The sequence below is a fragment of the Sorex fumeus genome, unplaced genomic scaffold, assembly GCF_029834395.1.
Source record: "Sorex fumeus unplaced genomic scaffold, SorFum_2.1 ptg000028l, whole genome shotgun sequence".
Taxonomy (NCBI): Eukaryota; Metazoa; Chordata; class Mammalia; order Eulipotyphla; family Soricidae; genus Sorex; species Sorex fumeus.
In genome coordinates this window covers 10,228,209-10,253,341 of record NW_026606085.1, presented here as the reverse complement: position 1 = coordinate 10,253,341, position 25,133 = coordinate 10,228,209, and the positions used below count along the sequence as shown (strand labels likewise).

Sequence of the window (25,133 nt, the reverse complement as noted above, 5' to 3'; positions counted from 1 at the left end):
AACATACAATTTATCCTTCTATTTCACTTGGAAAAAATCTGGCAGCTTTATTTTTGCTAGGAATATGTAACTTGCTATCACTGAAACTGAGAATCATCACGGCCACTTACATAAGTCCGCCATGGAGCCAGGGCCCCAGTTTCAAGCCGAATGACTGGAGCAGGAGCCAGAGTGATAGTACAGTGGGGAGGGTGTTTGCCTTGCATACAGCTGACCCCGGTTCAATCCCCAGTATCCCATGTGGTCCCCCAAGCCAGAAGTAATTCCTGAGCACAGAGCCAAGAGGAACCCCTGAACATAGTTGGGTGTGACCCTCCCCCCAAAGCAAGCAAACAAACAAACAAACAAAAAACAGAATGAGTGGAGCAATCTAGTCCCCGAGGCTCTCTCCAACTGTAATGTCTTCATTTGTGAGGAACTTGATAGCCAAAACCTGAGGTGTTTCCCTCTTTCCCTCAGTCCAGTGTCTCTCTGAGTGTCTTTTGCCGGTCTGCTCCTTTTCAAGAGCCAATGCATGGACCATAGCAAGAGCTCAGGAGCTAGGGCACCAAGCTTGATGGGCAAAGTTCTTAAGCTGGGTCCCCGGCCCTTCGTGGTTCCCTGGAGCTCTACCGGGTGCAGGTCTGGAGGCCCCCAGAACATCACTGGGTGAGGCCCAGTTCCTGAGCACCCCTGGGTGACTTCTTTTCTGGGCCCTGGCTTTGAACCATCCTGTCAAATTGGCGAGGCATCCGTGAGAGTGGTGTCCACACATCCTGAGTGTCACATGGGAGGTCCCCCTGGCTGAAGGACTGCCTGGTGTGTCCACGGGCAGGATGATGTGAGCATGATTTGGACTGAGCACCCTGCAAGGCTTCTTCCCTGCTGTGACCATATCTGGTTTTCTTTGCCTGCTTTTGGCAGGGGTGGGAACATATGTCACTGTGTACAGGGCTTACTCCTGATTCTGTGCTCTGTGGTCAACCCTGCTAGGGGATTGGGAGGGAATGTATGCAGTGCTAGGACCAAACTCTGGTCAGCTATGTGGAAGGCAAGTTTCTTACCTGCTCTCCTACCTCTCTGCCCCAACATCTGTTTCTAAGTCTGTTGTTCTGTGCACTGCAAGGCTCCTGGAAGGCGGAGATCTTAAATCGGTTTTGCTCATACAGCCCAGAGAAAGTTTGCTATTGTTTATACAGGTACCTAGTGTACAGGTGCTCAATGAATCTTTGGGTAATTAAGATAAACTCAGTAGTCACCTGTTGTGTACTGATAAACACTCTGTAGAACTATCAATTATTCATTAAAGATAATATTAGCATGCTTTACAAAGCATTTGTATTCCCCATTTCTCTTATATAAGACATATGAGATAACGAAAGGGAGTGAACAATAAAAGTCCAATAGATCTCTCTAAAATGTTCATTTCTTCCTTTTTTTCAAGAGAGAAAACATCTTTGTGGGCCTACCTACTGAGCTTTTAATTCCAGACTCTGGAAGTTAACTTTCATGTTGTAGCATGACAAAAATAGTACTGGAAAGAAAATAAAGGGTTTGAAAGGCTAAGAGCTAAATACATCATAACAGTCAGGCACCCTTTAGAATTCAATACAAAAACAGATGCATAAAGAGAAATTGTGAAATAAAGGTAGAATTTCAAAGATGTCCTGAAAATAAAGAACTATCAAAATCTCAACTCTTTGAAATTCGCTTTTAGAAATAATAGTCAGTATAAAACATACATATCAATAGTATTTCAAAATGTAAAACAGAAACACATTTGCTTATAAAAATCCTAAATCTTATGTAGTATTAGATAATAAGTGCAGCCTTTTATTTATTCAGACTTTCATATATTGAAAAGAACAATTTCCTCTTACAAGTTTAAGTTTCTAGTATCAAGGGTCTTATTATGCTATGCATTTTATCACTCTGTAGGTTATATTATATTCCCTGGGTACATAAGATATATGTACGGCATTCTTATTAAAATAACAAAAAGCCTATAAAACATACCAGCCCTGCTTCAACATGATAAACAGAATCCATTGTATTTTTCTCTTTACTAAAGAATTTCTGTGATTATTATTTCTGGAGAAAACAATTACTCTTAGCATAAAAATTTTAATGTTCAAAATTTCATATGAGGCAAATGAATAAAGCTAGCTCATTGACATTTTCTATAATTATAATAAAAGTTAGAAAATGTCTTCTGTTAAAGTTTTTTTAAATGCTATTTAGAGGGGTGGAGAGATAGTACAGTGGATAGGGTGCTGGCCTTGCTTATGGCTGACCTGGGTTTGATCTTCAGCATCCCCTATGGTCCTTCAAGTCCACCAAAAGTAATACCTGAGTGCAGAACCAGAAGTAAGCCCTGAGCACAGTTGGGGCTGTGTTGTTGTATTGTTTGTGTTGGCCCCCAAACCCAAAACAAACAAATAAAAAGATATTTATGATGCAGTTGTCCTTTGTTTCTGAGTGGCTAACTTTAAGTGGCTAATTTTAATTCCATTGATCTGGTCTTCACTGCTAGCAGTCTTAAAAAGCTAACAGATAACCAGTTGTGGACTTTTTGTGTTTTATTTTTCTGTAGTTCCAATAATTGAACTCAGGGATTCACACACATTCAAGTACTCTGTCTCGGACTCACATCTTGAGCCCATTGGGTCTTAATATCATTCAGAACACTGTCCTGAATTCAGAAACAAGAAAATTCCTAGCCTGGAAAATGTAAAGGCTGAAAAGGGGACATCTGTGGCTGATTTTGCTGCTGGTCTGGGGGAGATTATCGTGAGCTTGCTGAGGGGCCTGAGGAGCAGGGAAGACCGTGGCACCCTGGCTGCCCTCTCACCAGAAAACTGGACTCAAAGATCATGTGACACCAATGATGCTATAGACGGCTGCTCCAGACTGACGCACAGGAGCTCAGAGACCTCAGGTGTGAAATGAGGTTTTCCTCAGAACCATGGGGACCGTGGCACTCTATTCTTTGCCTCAACTTTAGCAGTAAAAACAGTGTGACATATTGTGTCTGAGGCCCATACTGAGAGAACCTTCAAAAGACTAAAAATGGGAGTTGATATAAATGGATGCTACACTATGAAATGTGCCCATACAGCAGCCAGAGTGAGCTTTTAGTAATGGGAAAACACGCCCACAGAACATCTGAAGAGGCAAAAGTAGTAGGATATTATAAGATGTTTTCAATTCAATTTTAGTGACTTTCAGGGGAGGATATTTTTAACAATTTGGTGATTTGAGTTTATAGAACATACAATTTTAATGCTTTAATAGTGCTGGTTGTCTAGTCAAAGAGGTGGGACTGTGAAGCAGAAAGACAACATTTGTCTTTAATTTTCATAGCCCCATCGAAGAATCAGAACTTGACTTAGTTCTTGGTGTCTGCACTGTGAAACATCTAGCCAGCTTTGTCTTCTTGGCACGAAATATGAAGCATAAGTGGCTAAAGACTGATGGGACCAGGCCTGTGTCATTCAGATGCTATGTGTGTGTGTGTGTGTGTGTGTGTGTGTGTGTGTGAGAGAGAGAGAGAGAGAGAGAGAGAGAGAGAGAGAGAGAGAGAGAGAGAGGAATATGTGTGTTTTAATGTGCCTCTCATTCTCCTCCCTCCTGGGACTCAGGTCTTTATTCATCTGGAACCTGTCTGACCTACATTATTACTATGTGATACGTAATATATATTTAATTTTATTTTCATAAGTTATTCACAATTATTTAATATATTCAATGTTCCAACACCAACTGGGGCATATTTTTATGTATGCATATGTATATGTGTGTACAAACACGTGTACAGACATATATATGTATATATATGATTTTTGGGGTAGATCAGTAGTGCTTAGGGGACCATACGGGGTTACAGGGAATAATCTCAGGTTGGCTGTGTGCAACCCTCTGTATTACTCTTTAGCTCCTATTTCTATACTATCTTAATCAGATATAAAAAACCTGCCTCATTTATTTTAAAATAAATAACTTTGGAATGTTTGCTTTGTAGGGCTGCTTTTAAGAATATATATAATAGAAATTTATCTTGGCAAAGGAACAGGGATATGGTCATGACAGTACTGGTTGCCAATGCTGGGAAAAACTTCTGAATATTATGAAATGCAACCACACAACTATAGTATAAACTTTACAGGAATGAGTGATTTTATAGGCATATATATGATGATCTTATCAACAGGGAATTTCATATTCTAGAATTGTTAAAGGACATTAATCTACATTACTCATGAGATAGGCTTTAATGTTAAACTTCCTGAGACAGCAGCACATCTGAAATGTCACCTAAGGAGTTCAAAATTTCTTTAGATTTGACAAAAGAGATTGGCGGGGGGGGGGGGGGGAGGGCAGTGCTGCAAAGGAGTTCAGATTGAATAGTAACTCTCCTTTAGAATAATTACTCACCTCTGAAAAGTTTTTAATTTTTTTTTTGCATTTCTTAGACTTCTTTCAAAAAATCAAAACCTACCCTAACCCAATTACTTCAATCATAGGATATTTGTAGGTAATAAATGAAAACAGTATTTAAGAAGTATAGCTCACTAACAGGTATCTAATAGTTATTTGGTGAGCAGGAATTATTAGTATTACTGCTGCTCTAAGTTACACTTCTTTCCTCTTCTTTTTTGGCAATGGCATTTGTCACTCCAGCTGTCTTAAGTCACAGTGTAAGAGAGATTCTGAAATGGATACTGCGTTGGAAAGTGCCTTTGGGATCAATATTTGTTGGGAAATGCAGGAAGCAGAAACAGGTCAAGGGAACTGCTTACCTCTAATGTCATCACGAAGACTCAGCTAGTCCCACTGGAACTCTGAAGCTGGCCTGACCCTTCAGAAATGTAAAACTGGGCAGCGAGGAACTTGGCTTTTAATAATCATCACTCTACATTCATCAGTCCTACCCTTGGACACAGGCTAGTGGTCAGAACATCACTTGGGCCCCTCATTGGTTGTGAAAGAAATCCAGAAAGGGTATCAGCTGAAAGCTGCCAGTGTCCAGTGTCTTGGGGAAGGAGTACCTCAGCCTCGAAAGGGAAATCTCAGCTTCACCCCACAACCTTGACTAAAAATAGCCTAAATTTTTCTCATAAAATTGATACAATGACTTATCTTTCTGAATTAGATTTATTTTTACAGGCCCATGGATCCACATAAATTATGAAAGGAAGAGAAAAACAAGAAAAACTAGAGGTATTTTAAAAATTAAACATTTGAGTAACAATAACTTGAAAAAATTCGAACATTCATTTTGTATAAAACTTGAGTATTGGGAAAAGATAAATACTAGGCTCTGAAGAGAATGTAGGTATTTATTTCAGTAACATGATTTGAATATTTGATGCAAACAGAAAACTATAGCTTTATGGCAAACAAGAGTGCGTTTGGTATCAACTGTTTAGTTATTCATTCATCCTAAATGATTTTTAGTGTAACTCACAGTCTTATGAAAATAAGTGTTAGTCAGGTTGGAATGGGGAAGCAGTTCTAGAGTCTAGAACCACTGGTTGTACTGCAGTGTACAATTGGCTAGCGAATAAATACAAAGGATGTTCTTAAATGAAACTCAAAATATTTGGAGTTCAATTTTGCATGAAAATTAGTATTAGAAGTTGGGTAGATAGGCATAAAGAAAGATAAGAAAGTCTATGCAAATAATTCACTGTTTTAAAAAAAGAGTTAGGTGAGATTTGGATTAAATAAGCAGCACAGAGATAAATCAGTTACCGGTAGAACAGCGGTTGTGACAATGTGCTGAAGTCAACCTGAATTTGCAGTGCTAAAGGTACAGGGGCATAAGCAACTAACCCAAGAAAAATGTAGTAGTAGAGAAAGCTAGTATGAGCTTATAAATGAATGGAATGCTAAAATGAATTTGGATTAAAACAAAGCTTAACATAGTATGGAGCTTTACATATGTAAGCATTTCTTATTTCTGAGCTTAGTGAGCTGAAAACATACTTAATTTCTTGAGTTTATCATCTAGAAAAGAAAATTCTATTAAGAGGTACGAAGTGTTTTCTATTTCTCATTTCCCACTTTTCCCAATCCAATAACCTGGACCATCCCGGCAGGCTGTGATGAGACTCTCTGGCAAGTGTACTTTATCCACAGATTACTGAACACAGGCTAGTGATTGGATTTTTCCTAGCGTGGTCTACACTGAAATTGCCTTTCTCTATGAAGAAGCTTTATTTTCTCTCTCAAAAAATAACAAATGACAAAAAGACCTACAGTGCTGCCCCAAAAAGACATTGCGGTGAAACTAATAACTTTTCATTTTAGCCATAATGATCTGTAAATGTATCAAAAAAGATAAAATAGCTGTCAAAATATGGAGCCTTTAAATCAATAGAAAGTTATGTATTCTAACAGTATATCTGTGTGGTCCTGGAGGATCTCACACAGATGAACAAAGTGAGGTTCTGACCTGGACGGTCAGGCTTATCATTTCATATGTGGTAACTTTGTGGGAACCACCTGTTTTTATTACATCTGAAAAGGTTAAGAGGAACACTTGAAAATTTGCTTTCCGGGATGATATGCCAACTAGAGTTAAAAATGAAGGTGGGTAATCAACAGGTGTTACTATTTAACTGTGGCCCCGCTGGTCCCATTGGCAGGTTACTCAGATGACTTGCCCAGATATTAAGGAAGGCTCTCCCAAGAAAAGACCATCTTCAGTATTATCTAAGTCAACATTTTTCACTTCTAAATGCTGACAAAGTTCAATTAAACACATAAAATAATGCAAGGAACTAGATGATTCTGTTAGAACTGGTATCACAGAAATTCACGCACTATTTGGTTATGTTAAAACCTCTAACACACAGTTGGCTAAGCTAAAACATGCTTTGTCTCACGCTTCAGTCAACAAACGCTCTTTGGGTGGTTATTTGGGAGACATTCTCGGTGCAAAACAACCCAAAACAAAACAGTGCATTAGCCTCTCCTTCCAGGAACAACTCACAAGGGTTACTTTACTTCATTAATCCATGAACTCTTGTAGAATGGAATAACAGATTTACAGTCATATTTTGCCAAAAATACACACACTGACAAAGTCAGGCATTCTCTTTGCTCTGGGAACTATTCCTGATTGGAGGAGATAATCAGTGGTGGCACATTTGCTAGCAATGGCTCAGGAGGAAGAATGGGAATGGTATCCCTTTCCAAAACAGTCTGAAAACTCTAATACTTCTATGGGGTAATGCTTTCCTTTCTCAGTGCACTAACCGGAACTGGTGGCAGTATGAACCAACGAGAAGACTGTCTTCAGCACAGTTACTGATCTCTTGCCCTTGGTACATTTACTTATAAAGCATTTCCAAGGCTTAGACTTCAAATGATGAAGAGGATGTGGCAGAGCTTTAAGCACTAGCAAATCCAGGAATTGTGCCAATGTCTTCATTCATTTATACTGTATTAACATTTTTCCACCTGGAAACAGATGGTGTCTTCTAGTTTGAGATTTTACTCCTTAGTAAATAGAAGCTAATGCCTAAGAAGATAAACTAGAAACAGAAGTAACTGTAATAGGGCAATTAATATTGGCTAGAACTTACCAGCTAACATACTATCCTAAAGTCACTAAGAAATTTACATTTTGGTTCCTCGTTATCTACTTTATATTGTTCAAAAAAGAAAAAACATGACTATGAATCAGAATCAGACACGTTCATCATCCCTGGACTTGGTAAACAGATGATCATATAATTGCTCCTACCTCCCAACTTTCTGATATTGAGATTTAGTTGATAACAGAGTGAACTAAGAATAAGGAACTCTGTGAATGAGTTCCTCAACAGTGAAAATATTACAAAAGGTACAGAATGAGAACCGAAGTATAAACTTAGAAAAAACTCAATCATTGCCAAGATCCTTCAGATGCACAGATACAATATCTTTCACTAAAATTTTCTTTCTTTCAGCCCTATCTTAGGTTTATTTACCCTATAAGGTCTCGGTTATATAGTACCTTCAGATGATTGTTAAGAGGAACTGATGAGTTACTATATATAAATTAATTGAGCACCTACAGTATGACAACCACTTAGCTAATATTTAACAGATTTATATGTATATATTTAGCTTTAGCTATTAACTTGAATACTTGAGTACACAATAGGTACTGAATTCCTTGCTTTTCTGTCTCATGGTCTCTAGCAATGCTTATTTGATTCTTTTGAAAAATGAAACTCGTATTTTTGTTAAAATATTTACTCTTCTGTGTGAACTTTACATTTACCCAAAACTTCGACCAAATCCTCAAATTTTTTTTAACTTCTCAAAGTTTATAGGCAATAAATGAACACCTAGTAACTGAAAAATCAAGATGGAAAATCAACAAAATGTAGTTTAAAAATTAGAGTTTTTAAAGTTCAAAATAATTTAATCCTGTTAACTCAATTTAATACTCATATGACCTTAAACGAAGTTTTATGCTTCAGTTTTCTCACTGAAAACATAGGGCCAATGAATCTCTATACCACTTTCCTGAATAATCTCTATACCACCTTCCTGAGCGATTTCTACACCACCTTCCTGAGCAGTCTCTACACCGCTTTCCTGAGCAATCTCTACGCTGCCTTTCTGAGTAATCTCTACACCACCTTCCTGAGTGTATAGTAACAACTCAGTGACTGGAAAGAAACTCTTAAACAGCAAACCTCTACGGCAGTGTTAGGTTTTCTGACTCAATACAATTTAGCAACTGTGAGGAGTCCACAATGGAAATTACAATTCTTTAAGTGATTTTCATGATGGCAATTGTTTTGAATTTGTTTTTCCTCTACCAAGAATCAAAACAAATTTGCATGCTCCTATGCTATTTAGCATAACTTCTTATGCATTCTAAGGATTGAAACTTGCATACATCTTGAATGTGTAACTAGGGATTTCAGTTCTCCAGAAAACGGTAGCTAATTATATCCTTCACAGTTCTGGGACAACTTTGAGGCTGTCTGGTCACATTCTGGCACTGCCTATAGTCCTGAGATTGTCACTGACCTCTGGGCAACAGAAATGACTGTGGAAAAACACAGTTGTAAGAGTCTTATTTGATAACCAGATGGTTATTTAAGTCAAAGCATGTAGTACTTGACTCCTGTCCAGTCAGTCTAAAGCAAACGTAGAGTCTGTAAGCTGCTCAGTGCCTATCTATGCAGCTGGAAAAGTCATATTCCTAAAAAAACAAACAAACAAACAAACAAACTGGAATTATCATGACTCCCTGCTAAGCTCACAATTAAACCAAATTCGAATTCTGTCATTTGGAAATTGGTACCTTTTACCGCAGGGCCTTGGCTGCTTCCCTTGAAATGTATCAACCAATAGAGACTGGCCCACAGTGGGCCTCCCTGAACTGTCAGGGCAAGTGTCTCCTCTCTGCTCCAGAAATGGTCTCCGACATTTCCCTCTTTTAGTGTTTGCTTGACTCGCTCACTCTGCCTGAAGTAAAGTTTCTTCTAGTCACCCAGAAAAATCCTTCCTGTCCAGGTCCAGTTCAAGCTCCAGCTCCCCGAGTGTCCCGCAGGGGTTCACCCATAGGTAGAAGGGTCATGTGCGGGATTTCTCATGCTCTCCTGGGCAGGAGGGCCTTGAACTCTGGCTTCCCACAGGACTTAGCTTATAAAACTGAATGGAAAACCTTAAGACTGACAAGTGAGTATGATTACCAATGACAAATTAGTACAGTTCCTAACTTGCCACAGTCTTAAGGTTTGTTATACATACTATATAAATACTAGTATATTAACTTGTCACAGTCACTTAACTCATATTGTTGCTCCCCCAAAGGGAGCTGGGTGAGCTGGACATGATGGCTAGAGGTGGACCACTGGACAGTGTTCCAAGGGCTTCAGTTGTAGCCACAAAGAATGTACAATTAGTTAAGTGGCTGCATTTGTAAAACATGGGCTTAGTATAGTGGGCAAGGGAAATCACAGTATTTTCTTGCAAATGTTTTCATTTAAATTTCAAAGTATGGGGTAGGGCGGAGCAATAGTAGAGGGGCTAGAGAGCAGCCTTACCTGCTCAGACCAGATTTTGTTTCAGATTTCTGGCATCCCATGTGGTCCCAGGAGTAATTCCCGAGTGCAGAGTAACCCCTGATATAGCTGGGTGTAGCCCACCCCCACCCCCAATTAAATTTCAAAGCAATCATTATTTTTAGCCTGATATGTTTAGTCTACCTGTTTATTTGCTCTCTTGAAATGCACTCCCAAAGGGGTTGCAGTGGTAACACAGTGGGTAGGGTGTTTGCCTTGCACTCAGCCAACCTGGGTTTGATCCCCAGGACCTCGTATGGTCCCCCGAGCACCGCCAAAAGTAAATTTTTGAGTGCAGAGCCAGGAGTAACCCCTGTGTATCACCATGTGTGACCCAAAAAGCAAAAAAAAAAAAAAAAAGACATGCACTCCCAAAGCATGATTTAACCATAACAATGTACACTGCATATAATGTCATAAAAATCACGAATCAAGTTGATCTATGGCTTTTTCTACCACCCAAAAACTGTACATAAAAGACACTGGCAGAACTAGCTGAAAAGTAGAGGATGTCAATAAGCCATATGACTCAGACAATGTTTGGTTGACGCACTGATAGGATTAGCAGGCAAAGCTCTTTCTCCTCAGAGTCACCCTACCAGCAGATTCCATTACCTGCTGGTAGACTGGGTGTCAGGGCAGCTCCTGAGAGAGACTGTGTTGGGGCCCAGCCTGCCCATTCTGGCATTTCCTGATCCAGTTGGACTCTGAACTCAGGGCCTCTCCTTTAAAATCAGAGCTGGTGGCAGAGGATTCTCTCCACACGGCTCCCTGACTCCAGCATCTTCTCTGGCCTCTTAAACCAAAGGTGCCCCCAGCAGCAAGGCACTCTAGAGATCCCTTCTAGTTTTCTTTCTTTTTTTAAAAAATTTTTTTTATTGGTGAATCACCGTGAGGTACAGTTACAGACTTACAAACTTTTATGCTTGCGTTTCAATCATATAATGGTCGAGTACCAATCCCTCCACCAGTGCCCATTTTCCACCACCAATGGTCCCAGTATCCCTCCCACCACCCCCACCCCGTTCCCTCCACACCACCCTGCCTCTGTGACAGGGCATTTCCTTTTGATTTCTCTCTCCTTTTTGGTGTTGTTATTTGCAGTAAAGGTATTACATGGCCGTCATGTTCTGTCTATAGTCTACTTTCAGCCTGCACCTCCCATCCCGAGTGGGCCCTCCAAGACCCCTTTACTTATCCCTTCTCTATCTGAGCTGCCTTTTCCCCCAGCATGTGAGGCCGGCTTCTATGCTGTGGAGTAATCCTTCTGGTACTTATCTCTACTGTTCTTGGGTGTTAGTCTCCCATTCTGTTACTTTATATTCTACAAATGAGTGTAATCTTTCTGTCTGTTCCTCTCTTTCTGACTCATTTCACTTAACATGATATTTTCCATGTTGATCCATCTATATGCAAATTTCATGACTTTATCTTTTATAACAGCTGCATAGTATTCCATTGTGTAGATGTACCAAAACTTTGGTACAGTTAGAGAGCCCTTCTATTCCTCCTCCTGAAGGATGGAATGAAGATTCTCAATTTCCTGTCTTTCCAGGGTCTTAAACAACTGTCTCCACTGCATATGCTTCAGGCTGGCTTGAACCCAATCGATCAGTGTTTGGGTAACTGGGAAAATTATACTAGATGATTCTTTGACAACATGCAGATTTAAAACTTTCAAGTATTTCAAAGTGACTATTCCTATCTATAATTCTAAGTATAGTAAAATTGTTAAGTCCCTCATTATATTAAAACTAAATATCTTCCCACTTCTCAGTGTCATGGTTTCATTCTTCTGATCTAAATTTTATTTAATATATAAATAATAAATAAATGTCTATAGTCTGGAGCCCAATTGTATCATGTACAAGGTAGGTTTTAACATGTCCAAGTTAGGTTTGTATGGAGTGAGGGAACTTTTCTGTAATTTATAAGGCAAAGAACAGCACAAATGAGAAGTAAGATACAGCAATTATTATTAACTGCCAGTCTTATGAAAAGAATAAAAGTACTTATTGATATAAATGGCTGACATCAAACCAAAATATGAAAATAAGAATTCAGACATCTTTTCCAAAAAACATTCATTTCTCTATTTGAGGTTTTAAAAATAAAGTGAGGCCTTATTTGAAGAAAGTCCAGTATTCATTTCAGGCATTTTTACTTTATATATGTGATTGTTCAAAATGAATGTCTACAAATAATACTAATGGATTTTTTTTAATGGTGTATATATTTTGCTCCCAAATGTGGTATTTCAGCATCAGATTTTTCTGGTTCTGTTTTATATCATGCCATAAAATGTTTTTACAACTCAAGGTAAAAGGAAATGTTTATAAACTAGAGGAAAATGAATTAACTTTACCAAAATATCTTATATATGGATTTACTTAATGCTGGAATAGTACGGTTATTGTTTCTTATTTACATAATATTTCCCATTATCTATAGTTGAATAAACCAGGATTGAAGGAATAATTTGGAAGAAAATGTTTAAGTTTGGCTATTCTAACAAGGATAACAAAGAAATCTCAATAAGATCTACTAATATAAATGTATCAATTTATAGAGTGAGACAAAACTTAGAAATTACCTGGTCCAACTCTTTCACTTTACATTTTGCAACATTAATTCTTGACTTTGAGTCTAGGACCTTTCCCCATGGTGTTGCTTTGCCTATAAAGTGAAATTCTTTGTAAATGGTGCTTCCTGAGCACTGCTTAATCATCTGTCACTCTCCCGTGTCCCTCCAAGGGTCTGGAGAACATTCCGAGTTTGTAGCACTGTTTAAAACTGGATTTGTAATCGGTAATTATATTTGCAGTCACCTCTTTATCCAATAGAGAAAGATTATTGCAGCAGAACCCTCTTTCTTTGTTACTCTAGTTTCACCTTTCTTGCTGAAATTATGTCCTTCCCTATGTTCTAAACAAGACAGAAGGAGAATAGGGTCTTTCCCACTGCTTGATTGAATTGAGACACTGAGAGTTGTACAGTATTTGAATCAAAAGATTTCCCACTCTTTTTAGTTGATTGCCACAAAATATAATATAAAAGATATTAAAAATAGATTTGGTGGATTAGTCTTTGAATGTTTATCTAAGGCTCAAATGCATTTCTAATAATGGTTATATGTTTAAGTTTCATAATTTTCAAGAACTTAAGAAATATTAAAAATAACTATTTCTTGGGTAGGAGGGACAAGCCTATTTTATTTATTTATTGTATCATAATTATATTAGAAATGCTTTAAAAAACACAATAGTCATTTTATGTAGCAATGTGACTTTTGAAAGGAAATATATAAATATTAACAATATGAATCAAGTAAATAAAAACAGCAAGGAAATCAGATTTCATAATTAGGTTTTTCTCACTTCTAAACTGGGGATTTCAAAATAATTATTATTTCCATTTTGATATAACATTAAAAATTGGATAAAAATAACTGCTTGAATCAATTAGATTTTCCCCCCATAGCATCCTTAGCATTTCATAGATAAGAAAATTTTCTACATTTGAATCTAGATTCTAAAATTATTATGACTCAAAGAATAAAAGTGTATTAACTTACGGCCCTGATGCTTTCAAAATGTCCACCTTCTTTCTCAAAATCGATCGGCTGTCCTTTGAGAGTCCAGTAGAAAGTGACATCCAAACTCGCATCGTGAATTGCTTTGCAGTTAAGGACGACGCTTTCTCCCACTGTTAGCTCTGTTCTTTTTGGAGTAAGCTCTAGTCGTGTCGGTTCTATGGACATAAAGATACATTGACTGGTTTAAGGAACACTGTCTATTTGCTTGCGTGCTGCCAACTTGAAAGACAAACACTTAAACAGAGAATCCACGCACCAGAGTTGTTGCAGATATCTACAATAGATATCTGCAATGCAATAGATGTTCCACATGTAAATGATGCAAAACTGTAGCTTGGGGACTAGGAGGACATTTTACTATGCTTTTCTTCAGGGGACACATGATTTAAATGTTCCTGTTTCTGCTAAGAAATTAGCATGGACAATCATGTTTGCAACTCTATACAGTGAGAAGCAACACTTACTATTCAGGAAGAAGGAAATCAGGGTGGGTGGGGGAGCCAAAATCTACCCGTGTTCCTTCAAGAATCAAGTATAAATAAAAGTATTTTAATAACAAAAATTTTCTATACCAAGGAAAAACAAGTCCAGAGGCAGTTCACTTTCTAAATGGTTATAAAAGGTGCCACTTATTATTACCTTCCAGTGGCAAAAATACAATCTTACTGATATTCCACCTTCATTTGGTTTTCACGCTACAGAACCCTCTAGGGAAACAGCAGAGAAAGGGGCTGTCTGAAAGTAGCACTTTTGATCTGTTGTGGATGGTTTGCTGGAGATCTAAAAGAAAAAGCAAAACACTGAATGAAAGTGTTCTTTTGAGGAAAGTTTAATTAATAATGGTTCAGATGAACAAAAAAATAAGTTTTGCTGGGATCTGTGCACCTATGAACTACAAAGAGCTAATGCCAGCTGTAAACTCAAGGGTTATTCAAGCTAGTGATCAAGTATGCATTAGGGTATGTTTTCTGAATCAAGCAGGGAGTGATGGAGACAGGATTTTGATTTTGTCTTTTTTTCCCCCCTAATTAGCCTCTTGAGACACCTCAAGAAGATTCATACAAGTGATTAAAAATTAGGCAGTGCTCCTATTAAGTATTCTGTTAGTGTCATTAAATACTGTTCTCAAGCACTGATCAAATCCTTGAATCTGCACCACCCTTCCAGAGGAAGCCCTAGACCAGGAAAGGAAGGTCATTATCAATATTAAAATTCTAGAAGCTAGACATTCTGTCTGGTATTTCGAGTTTTGGCTTCTTCAAAGCAGTCAGATAATCAGAACATAGTCGAGCTTAAACTTTGTAAAAATTCCCAATGCTCTGTATAACTATTCTTTAACTCTCAAATCACTTGATCACTTGACATCCCGTCACTCATCAGTTTGCTTGAGCAGGTGCCAGTAACATCTCCATTCATCCCTGTCGCATGCTAGTGTAGCCCAATGGTGTCTGCTCGCTCCAGGAACACGAAGAGCCTCGAACTGATTATTCAGGGTCTTGACGAAGAAGTCTGACCAACTCTCAAATAACAAAACATATTATTGCTATGTTTTAGAAGTCTGAGGCTCCAGAACTGCTTCATTATGAGAAATTGTTCCTCATAGCAAAGGAATAAAACACAGACCAGAAGATTGAGTTGGATCCCAGTAGTATGCTGAGACATCTCTCAAATTATGTTCCTTCTGTTGATGTTTGCTTCTATTCTAAAATATCAGAGTGATGACTATTTTAATATTCCTCTTTCTAAAGAAAGAGGAAAATTAACATTTCTATATTTTGTGGCCAAAAAGCATGATTCACTGCAGAATATGTGCACATAATTAAGAATACAGTTTGGTTGTAGGCAGATAGTCCTTTTGCCAACTGAAGAGATTTAGATATGAGGTTTTCTCAGTACGGATGACATCTAGTCGCAAAAGAAAGCTCACAGCCTGAAGTCTAGTTTACAACTAGGAAACTAATAGAAAACATGTAAGCAGCTCTATCTCTAATGCTGGACAGTCAGTAGGTAGAAGTTCCATGATGGTGACCTCAGAGGGCAGCCTGGCCATCTGCTCATGTGGACACAGTTCACCTCCCCTTGCTCACCTCCTCTCTGTGTCTTCTTGACCCAAAGCCTCAGACTGAGTGGTCACAAAAAACCACGATTGATGCTAGCATCAATCTTGGTGGAGGAAAAGTACTGCATACTAATGCATGACTTTGGGTACTGACTTAAATTTCAGAAAGCTTCCTTTTACCCTTTCATAGATTTTGTGATTTTGTTCAAAGTATAATATTTAAGTTTTATTTCCTCCCCACCTCAACAAGGCATTTCTTTACGTGCCACTAAATAATGGGAAGGAACAATTAGACTCGCTAAGTGCTGTTTGCAATTCAGTTATCAACGGGAACACGCACACATGCATGCAAACACAGATGCATGCATGTTAGGTTTATCTAGTGAATAAGGCCAAGAAACTGTCTATAAAATAGCCACATGTTCTTACCTTTTACAGATAGTGAAGCTATGATTTCAGCAGAACCAAAGACATTTTCCCCTTGGCAAATGTACTTTCCTTCATCTGATTTAGAAGCATTTAGGATCCGTAGACTCCCGTCTGGAAGAATAGCTGTTCTGAAAATTATTTAAAAAAGGTGTTTTTTTTTTCCTTCCCCATTTTACTGCAAATCAGCTAAGTGGTAAAATGAAGCCTGGAACCATTTCCAAGGAAATAATAAATAAGATAAAAGATCACTGTGAAAATATGCAGTGATAGTAGAAATGTCTTACCCTTCAAGAAATTATTCAATAAACTTACTTAATACCTCCATGTATTGAAAGAGGTTAGGGACTTATGGGTTATTTTTTTCTTTTGATACTTTTTTTTGACAGTTAATTCTAAAACTTGTAGGAAAAGGTGACCCTGCATTTGGTTATTAAGACTCCTACTAGAATATCACCCAGGATATTTTAATATTAAACTTGGGTATTTCACCTCAAACCAAGAATGACCTCAACAATCAAATTTAAAAAAGAAACAGTACAAGAACATGGAGGCAGACAAGTGCAGAACATAAAATTAATTGTAAGCGGCCAGGAAATGATTTATGGTGGTTTCCCTGCAGCACTGGTGAGCCGCAAGGCTATGAAAACGAGACCTGAACCTCAGGACCGGGCTGCTTGCTTGGCACTTTGGAAACAGAGAAATGTAATTTTTGAGTCTGCATCTGGGCTCTTTCAAGACCGTTGTTAAAGGTGGACCTTGAGTCTTCTATGAAGGTGAAAAATTAAAGCATTATTAAAAATTTTTAGAAGTTCAGTGCAAATGAGGTTGACATTTAGGATTACCATGTTCTCCTGAGTATTCATCACTTGAGGACTCTGTGGATTCCAAGTTTAATTGGTACTTTTGCCCTTTTCTCTGTTCTATGCTCCTGAAATACAAGTTGCTATTTCCTTTACTGTGACCTGCTCAGGCAACCTGAACCATGGTGGGAGTAGTTGTTTGCATTTTCTTTGCTCCACCACTGACATCTGGGCTAACTTGGACTTCTGGGAATAAGGAAGTAACAGGATGTGCTGCTCTGGGTTAGAGCTAGTGATTCTCCTGACCTTGAAACGGGCTTCCCCAGGCCTGGACAGAGGCGTCTATGCTAGAGCCATGTGATAACATCATACTCTTCAAGTTATAAGAATAATGATTAAGTCTGTTTACAGAAAAATTTTTAATGAAAACCACCCAGAACTGAGAGTTCTGGAGAGCCCTGAACTTTAGACTATTAGCTCCATGGCTGCTGAAAATTGCCTGTGATTCTATAGTCATCAGTAAAGCTACCAGTTAAAGAAATTGGGCAGTTTTTGTAGGATCAAACTTGATTTACAATGAATTGAGAAGAAAGGCAAATTTAGAAACAAGCTGAATTAAGAATGGAGAATTTGAATTTTTATGTTAGGAGACACTAACTTAGATATTTGGAAAACACTGTATTCTTAAACGTTCTAGAATCGATTGGTGATGGCCAGTGAAGAATTCTATTCACTATGTAGATAGCATTTATTCGGTTTCTGCAGAAATGGAATATAACACCTTTAAAAATCCCAAAGATACACATGATTGAAAAGATATATTCTAAAACAAATTATACATTTTGTAACAATAGGCATTTTCTTGTGAACACCATAATCTTCTTTGAAATTTAGCTAAATTGCTATCATTTGTGAGGATAGGTAATATCTTGGAAATATCTGGATTTTACTGATAGCATACACTTTAATCTAGTAGGTGAAATGTTTGATTTGAAAGCTCATATTCTTTAACTGAATCAATATACCCTGGACACTGCCAGAATTTCACTCTAAATTTGAGTCCTTTATTTTTGCGGTTGGGAGATAATGCATTATGCTTACTCTGTGAAGATAGTTTGAGAACACCCCCTTTTTTTGGCCACAAATTCACCGTGGGACAAATAATTTCGAATACCATGATGTGTCCCATTTGTCAGGTGGCAGTGACATTCATTCAAGAGTCTGTCTCCTGATTCAAATTGCAATAATTATCAGAGCTTATTTTTTAACAAATTTATAAATGAACAAATAGACTAGACAGTGAATGTGATTTGCATAATTACTTAGAAGGTCAGATATTGAATTAATGCTTTCTTGCAAATTTCAGCTTTTTTATCCTCTCCTCATGCCATGCCTGTACGACTCCTATAGTATAGATTAATCCTGCTAAGAGATCTTGGACTTGGAGTGGCAAAGTGAGGGAAGAACTGCAAACAACATTCTCTCATTCAACATCATGTCATGTTTACCACTCTTTGGTCTCAAATCTCCATGAGCTTTGGCTTATACCTGGTGGTGTCTGTCCTTAATCTTAATTACTCGATGCCTGTCTTGCAAATCTGCCCAGTACCACAGTCTACTTACACTGCAAGGATTCTTCACTAACTTTTTTTAAAGATTTTTAAAAATTATTATTATTTTATTTTATTTTTATTATTTATTTATTGAATCACTGTGGGAAAAGTTACAAAGCTTTCAGGTTTAAGTCTCAGTCATGCAATAATCGAACATATTCACCAGTACTTATTTTTCACCACTAAGAACCCCAATATACCCCCCCCCCCCAACCCTCCCAATGCCTGTGAGGCAGATGAATTCTACTTAACACTCTATCTACTTTGGTTACATTCATTATTTTGACAAAAAAGCACTATTACTGTTTAGAGTTTATACCCAACAATCAGTACTGCTGAAAAGGAATTGTGAAATAGTTTGTTTTCTGCAGTTAGTTATGAGAACCATGTGATGTCACGGCCGCACGATTTTGAATTTCTGATGTTTTACTTATTAAGCTTGGAGGTATTTCTGCCAAGAGCCAGAAAATTATGAGATTGGTTTCTGTGGCTCTGGAGCCATGGCTGTGCCTGAGAGCCATTCATGGGGGGTCAACTCGTGACCTCGGTAGGGCGTGAAGGAGGAGCCGGGAACTCCCCCCTTCCCATGAGGTTTCAATTGCCCCGCCACTGCCAGCTCATACCTGGCTTTCCAAAAAGCTCTGAGGCAGCCGCCATCTTGATGTCCAGTGGGGAAAAGGTGGAAGGGAGTGACACCCCTTCCCTCCTGGGCAGCCATGGGACCATGGATTAACACATAGTCCATTCACTTTTCTCTGCAAGCTGCCGGACTCTGCACTAAGTCTTTGTGCTTCTGGAGTCATGGCCGTGCCGGGAGAGCCACTCGTGGGGGGCAACTCGTGACCACAGTAGGGCATGAAGGACGAGCCGGGAATGCCCCCCTCACATGAGATTTCATTTGCCCCGTCACCACTGGCTCATACCTGGCTTTCCAAAAAGCTCCGAGGTTCACTAACTTCTTAAAACCCATCCTGATTTACAAATTGCAGCATCACTTCCTCCTCTCTCTGCATCTACGCTTGACTTGGCTGCTGAATCTTCTTGAGCAGCCCGCTTGCCTGACAGTACCACCTTGCTTACCTTCTGCTTTACTGACTTGAGACTGTGGTCTGACTTCCAGATGAAACTTTCTCCTGGCATCATGTCTCTGTCTGTACAGTTACAAACTCAGTAATCATTTACTTAGAACATAGACTTTAAAGTTAGAGAGGATCTGAGTTCAAATCATGGAGGCTGATTAGTATCTGTGAATTCTTAAAGTCATTCTCCCCTTATATGTAAGACAGATGTAAATATATGTAGTTCTTTAAACGTCTTAAGTAGATAATATATGCAGATAATCATATTTTAAAGGTATGTAGAAGAGAGTCAAGTCTTACTAAACATAAGTAAAATTTATGAAAAATGTTTAAGAAGGAGGGAGCAGAGAAGTTTTTTAGAAAATCAAAAATAAATATTTTTAAATATTACTTAAGTCATTAGTTATATTTGATATTCCAACACCAAGCTTAGCACTATTGCACCTTCCCACTGCCATTATTTCCAATTTTCCCAACAATTCCTCAAGCCTGCTCCTACAGCAGGCCCTGAATAATTTTATTTTGCTTGTTATAATTTGCTAAAAATTTCATAAGAAGAAGCCGAGTAAATTTTGTTACAGCTCACCATGTAGCCGTTAAGCCCTTGTAGAGGAGATGACTAACATGAAAAAAAAAGAATTTTGTTTAAAAGAGAATTTTTAAAAAAAAATTTTACTGAATCACCGTGAGACAGTTACAAGCTTTCATGTTTGGGTTACAGTCACACAATGATCAAACAACCATACCTCCACCAGTGCACATTCCCCACCACCAATATCCTCGGTATATCCCCCCTTTCCCACCTTCCCCCTGCCTCCATGGCAGACAATATTCCCATACTCTCTCTCTACTTTTGGGCATTCACTGTATCACTGTCATCCTGTTGTTCATTGATTGCCTCGAGCAGGCCCCAGTAACGTCTCCTTTGTTCTAGCCCTGTGATTTTAAAAAGTGCCGTATTCGAGGCTCTTTCAGGGTCAGGAGAATGAGACCCATCATTGTTACTGGTTTTTGGCATATTGAATACACCACAGGGAGTTTGCCAAACTCTGCCATGTGGGCAGGATACTTTTGGTAGCCTGCCAGGTTCTCCAGAGTAAGAACTAGATAATAAGATGTTGCTGGGATTTATAGACTCTGGGTCTTGGCCGTTGATGGGATTACATGGTGCCGGGGGCAGTTGGTGGGTGTAACGCCTACATACTGGAAGATGGGGGATCTGGGTGGAGAAGGCCCCAGTCCCAATCTGAGCAGGCTTGAAGATCTAAGCCCCGGGTCTCGCACACCTGGTTCCTCTGCCGGTTCCTTCATGCGTGAGACTCATCCAAACTTGTAGAGAGTGTTCTTAAGCATGTCTGTGGCTGGAACCAGAGGTCCTCAGCTGCCAGGGCTCTGCTCGGGGTGGGGAGGGAAACTCAACCCACCCTCCTCCTTTTGGGCATTATGTTTTGCAATACAGGCACTGAGAGGTTATCATATTTGGTTCTTTATCTACTTTCTGCATACATCTCCCATACCGACCGGTTCCTCAAGCTATTATTTTCTTAGGAATCACTTCTCTATTTCAGCTGCTTTCTTCCCTTTGCTTAAGAGGCAGGCTTCCAGCTATGGAGCAATCTACGTGTCCCATGTATCCACTATCCTTAGGTGTCAGCCTCATGTTGTTTTATTCTCCACAAATAAGTGCACTCCTTCTATGTCTGTCCCTCTCTTTCTGACTCATTTCACTTAGCATGATACTCTCTATGTCTATCCATTTAGAAGCAAAGTTAATGACTTCATCTCTTCTGACAGCTGCATAGTATTCCATTGTGTAGATGTACCAAAGTTTCTTTAACCAGTCATCTGTTCTAGGGAACTTGGGTTGTTTCCAGATTTTGGCTATTGTAAACAGTGCTGCAATGAACATATAAGTACAGATGTCATTTCTACTGTGCTTTTTTGAATCCTCAGGATATATTCCGAGAAGTGGTATTGCAGGGTTATATGGAAGCTCAATTTCTAGTGTTTGAAGGACTGTCCATATTGCTTTCCAGAAATGCTGGACTAGTGGGCATTCCCATCAACAGTGAAAGTGTGTCTCTTTCAACACATCCATGGCAGCACTGGTTGCTTTTGTTCTTTTGAATGTGTGCCGGTCTCTGTGGTGTGAGATGATATCTCATTGTTGTTTTGATTTGCATCTCCCTGATGGCTAGCGATGTGGAACATTTTTTCATGTGCCTTTTGGCCATTGTATTTCTTTTTTGAGGAAACTTCTGTTCATTTCTTCTCTCCCATTTTTAATGGGGTTGGAGGTATTTTTCTTGTATAATTCTACTAGTGTCTTGTATATCCTGGATATTAATCCCTTATCAGATGGGTATTGGGTAAATATTCTTTCCCATTCTGTGGGCTCTTTCTGTATTTTGGTCAGTGTTTAGCACAGCGGTAGGGCGTTCGCCTTACAAGCAGCCAAAATGGCCGACCCGAGTTCGATTCCTCTGCCCCTCTCGGAGAGCCCGGCAAGCTACCGAGAGTATTCAATATGCCAGACACAGTAACAACAAAGTCTCCAATGGAGACGTTACTGGGCCCGCTCGAGCAAATCAACGATCAACGGGAGGGCCTTTACCTTTACCTTTACCTTTCTTTTGAAATGCAGAAGCTTCTTTGATGTAGTTCCATTTGTTTATGTTTGATTCCACTTGCGTGGTCAGTGCTGTTTCATCCTTAAAGATGCTATTAGCTTCAATGTCATGGAGAGTTCTGCCTACATTTTCCTCTATGTACCTATGGATTCATGTCTGATATTGAGGTCTTTAATTCACTTTGATCTGACTTTTGTGCCTGGCATTAGACAGAGGTCAGAGTTCATTTTTTTGCAGGTAGCTATCCAATTTTCCCAGCACCACTTGTTGAAGAGGCTTTCCTTGTTCCACTTCACATTTCTTGCTCTTTTGTCAAAGATTAAGAGGTCATATATTTGGGACTCTGAGACAGAACATTTAACTCTGTTCCATTGGTCTGCAGCTTTGTTTCTAGCCCAGTACCAGGCTGTCTTAATTACTATTGCTTTGTAGTACAGTTTGAGGTTAGGGAGTGTGATGCCACCCATCTTCTTTTTTCCAAGGATTGCTTTAGCTATTCGTGGGGGTTTATTGTTCCATATAAATTTCAGGAATGTTTTGCTATTTCTTTGAAAAATGTCATGGGTTATCCTGATAGGGACCACATTAAATTTGTATAGTACTTTGGGCAGTATCGTCATTTTGATAATGTTAATCCTCCCTCTCCATGAGCAGGGGATGTGTCTGCATTTCCTAGTGTCCTCTAAAAGAGAAATTTTCAAGGAGGAAGTTTGTTCTGCCGACTACCTCTCAGGCTGTGCTCAGTGGCCATTTACTGCTCCCTTATGTTGTTCTTTATACCCCTCACAGAGAAAGGTCATGGTACCTGTCTCAACTGTGTTTCAACTTGTGTTTTTGGATGACTCATGACACAGAGTATTTTGTCATTTTCCATCTATATGTCCTCTTCGATTAAGTGATTAAATAGTTTATTGATTTTTCTATATAGTTGCTTTCTCCTTATTTAAGTTTATGTTCTTTTTATATTCTAGATATAACTCTTCTTCAATGATAATAAGTGGATATTTTCTACCAGTTTTTGGAATGTTTTAGTTTTTTCCCGATAGCAGATGTTCTTAAAGCTTATGAAGTCTAATTTATAAATTCTATTTTATCCTTTGTACTTCTGCCACTGTGCTAGGAAATCATTATCTAATTTAAACTTACAAAGATCTTCTCTTCCAGAAATTTTATAGTATAAAATTTCAGTCTTATCTCTGACACATTTTGAAATTTTTTACATGATGAGGTATGAATCTAGTTGATTATCTATTTTGTATAAAGCCCATTGTTCCAAGCTAGTATTTTGTTTGTTGGTTTTGGCTTTTGTATGATACCTGGCCATGCTCAGGACTTACTCCTGGCTTTGTGTTCAGGGGCTACTCTGGGAACCCTAAGGGGTGGCAGGGATCAAGGCCAGGCTGGTTCTTTTCAAGGTAAGGACCTTACTCCTTGTTCTGTTTCTCTAGTCTCAACACTATTATTTTGACAAGACTATCTTTTCTCTGTGGTGTTGAAAATCGACTGGTCATAAAAGTGTAGTTCGCTTTCTTAACTTGTTTACTTCATTGATCTATTTCTCTGTCTTCATACCCAAACCTCAGTGTCTCACAGCAGCAGGATAATCCATATCAAGTCAAATACAGTAAGTCTGCTTGTGCCATGCATCTTTTACAAAGCCATTTGGTTCACTAATGCTCTCTGAATTTCCATATAAATTTTAGAATTAGTTTCTCGATTTCTAACAAGTCAGTGAATTTGACGGAATTTGTGGAAGAATTACCATCTCCCCAACACTGTCCAATAATCCACAGACACGTCTCCATTTACTTACATGCTCTTTCACTTTTCTTTGCAGTATTATATAGTAATTAGTCTACAAGCCTCAGATATCTTTTAAGATTTTTATCACATATTTCTTTGTAGGATAGTCATTGATTTACATATAAAAGTTTTGGTATGGTTGTAGAGTCACATACAGTTTTAAGAATAATGAGATCCTTGTATTTTTGGGGTAGCATTCCAAGAAAATAATTTGAAAAGTCCTATCACAACCAGTATAGTGATATGCTCCAACCCATTGGTCAATTTAGCTTTCCCCAGTTTTTAGATGCCTCAATTGGATGTGTGCATGTTAAATCCCTCCTGGGGGTACTGGGTGCCCTGGACAGCCTCATGCAGGGAAGCTATACTATCTCTGTGGGTCAGGACTGCCCTCTCCTGTTTGCTGTCACTAATGACCAGTTGTTGCATCTGCCCACTTGCTGTGGCACATCAAGTCACTCTGAGTCCTGACCGCTGTGCTCAGCAGCTGGTGCAGACCTTCAGCTGTGGGGCTGTGGCCCTCGTTGGCCCTGGTGTCCACCCCATGTTTGCACACACCTGCTGAGTTGCTCTAGAGACTGCACGCTGCATTGGGGTGCTGGGCTCCCGTTCAAACCTAGAGCTGTCCCCGTGCTAAGGGACAGGGCCTGCTGGTGGAAGAAATCAAGTCAAGCCTTTTTGCTGTCTCCCTTTTCTCTGCTATCTACATCTCCCCTTCTGCTTCTGCTGACGTCTCAGGGGCCCAAACAAGGTAGGTGGCTAGAGGAAACAGTAAGGTGTGGTCCCTGTTGGGCAAGTTCTAAGGATTTCATTGTTGACACAAAGGCAACAGAACAAAATGGCTGTTGATCAGTCTCTGGTTCTTGTGCAGTTCTTAACAGATGACCAATAAAAGCTGAAGAGTTCGGCAACATTTTTTAAAAATAAAATTTGGCATGAGATCCTTTAAAATTGAGAGCTCGCAGGAGTTCTGGTGGCTTCCACAGTAGTTCTGCTAACAATAAACACACCCCAAGGATTCATAGGTGCCAGGCATGGGCTTGGCCTCCACACTTGCTTTTATATGCAGC

The 25,133-nt window shown here is 39.0% G+C and overlaps 1 protein-coding gene across 4 annotated transcripts in view; it reads right to left on the bottom strand.

Moving 5' to 3' along the window:
• Window positions 1-25,133, bottom strand: part of CNTN5 (contactin 5) — an 863,350-nt gene that overhangs the window by 108,822 nt on the left and 729,395 nt on the right. For all 4 annotated transcript variants that reach the window (XM_056114781.1, XM_056114779.1, XM_056114782.1 and 1 more), the window contains 2 exons: window positions 16,139-16,266; window positions 13,630-13,805 (listed from right to left, as the gene is read on the bottom strand). In XM_056114781.1, the coding sequence (XP_055970756.1) occupies window positions 13,630-13,805; window positions 16,139-16,266 (304 nt within the window). The remainder of the gene's footprint in view (window positions 1-13,629; window positions 13,806-16,138; window positions 16,267-25,133) is intronic.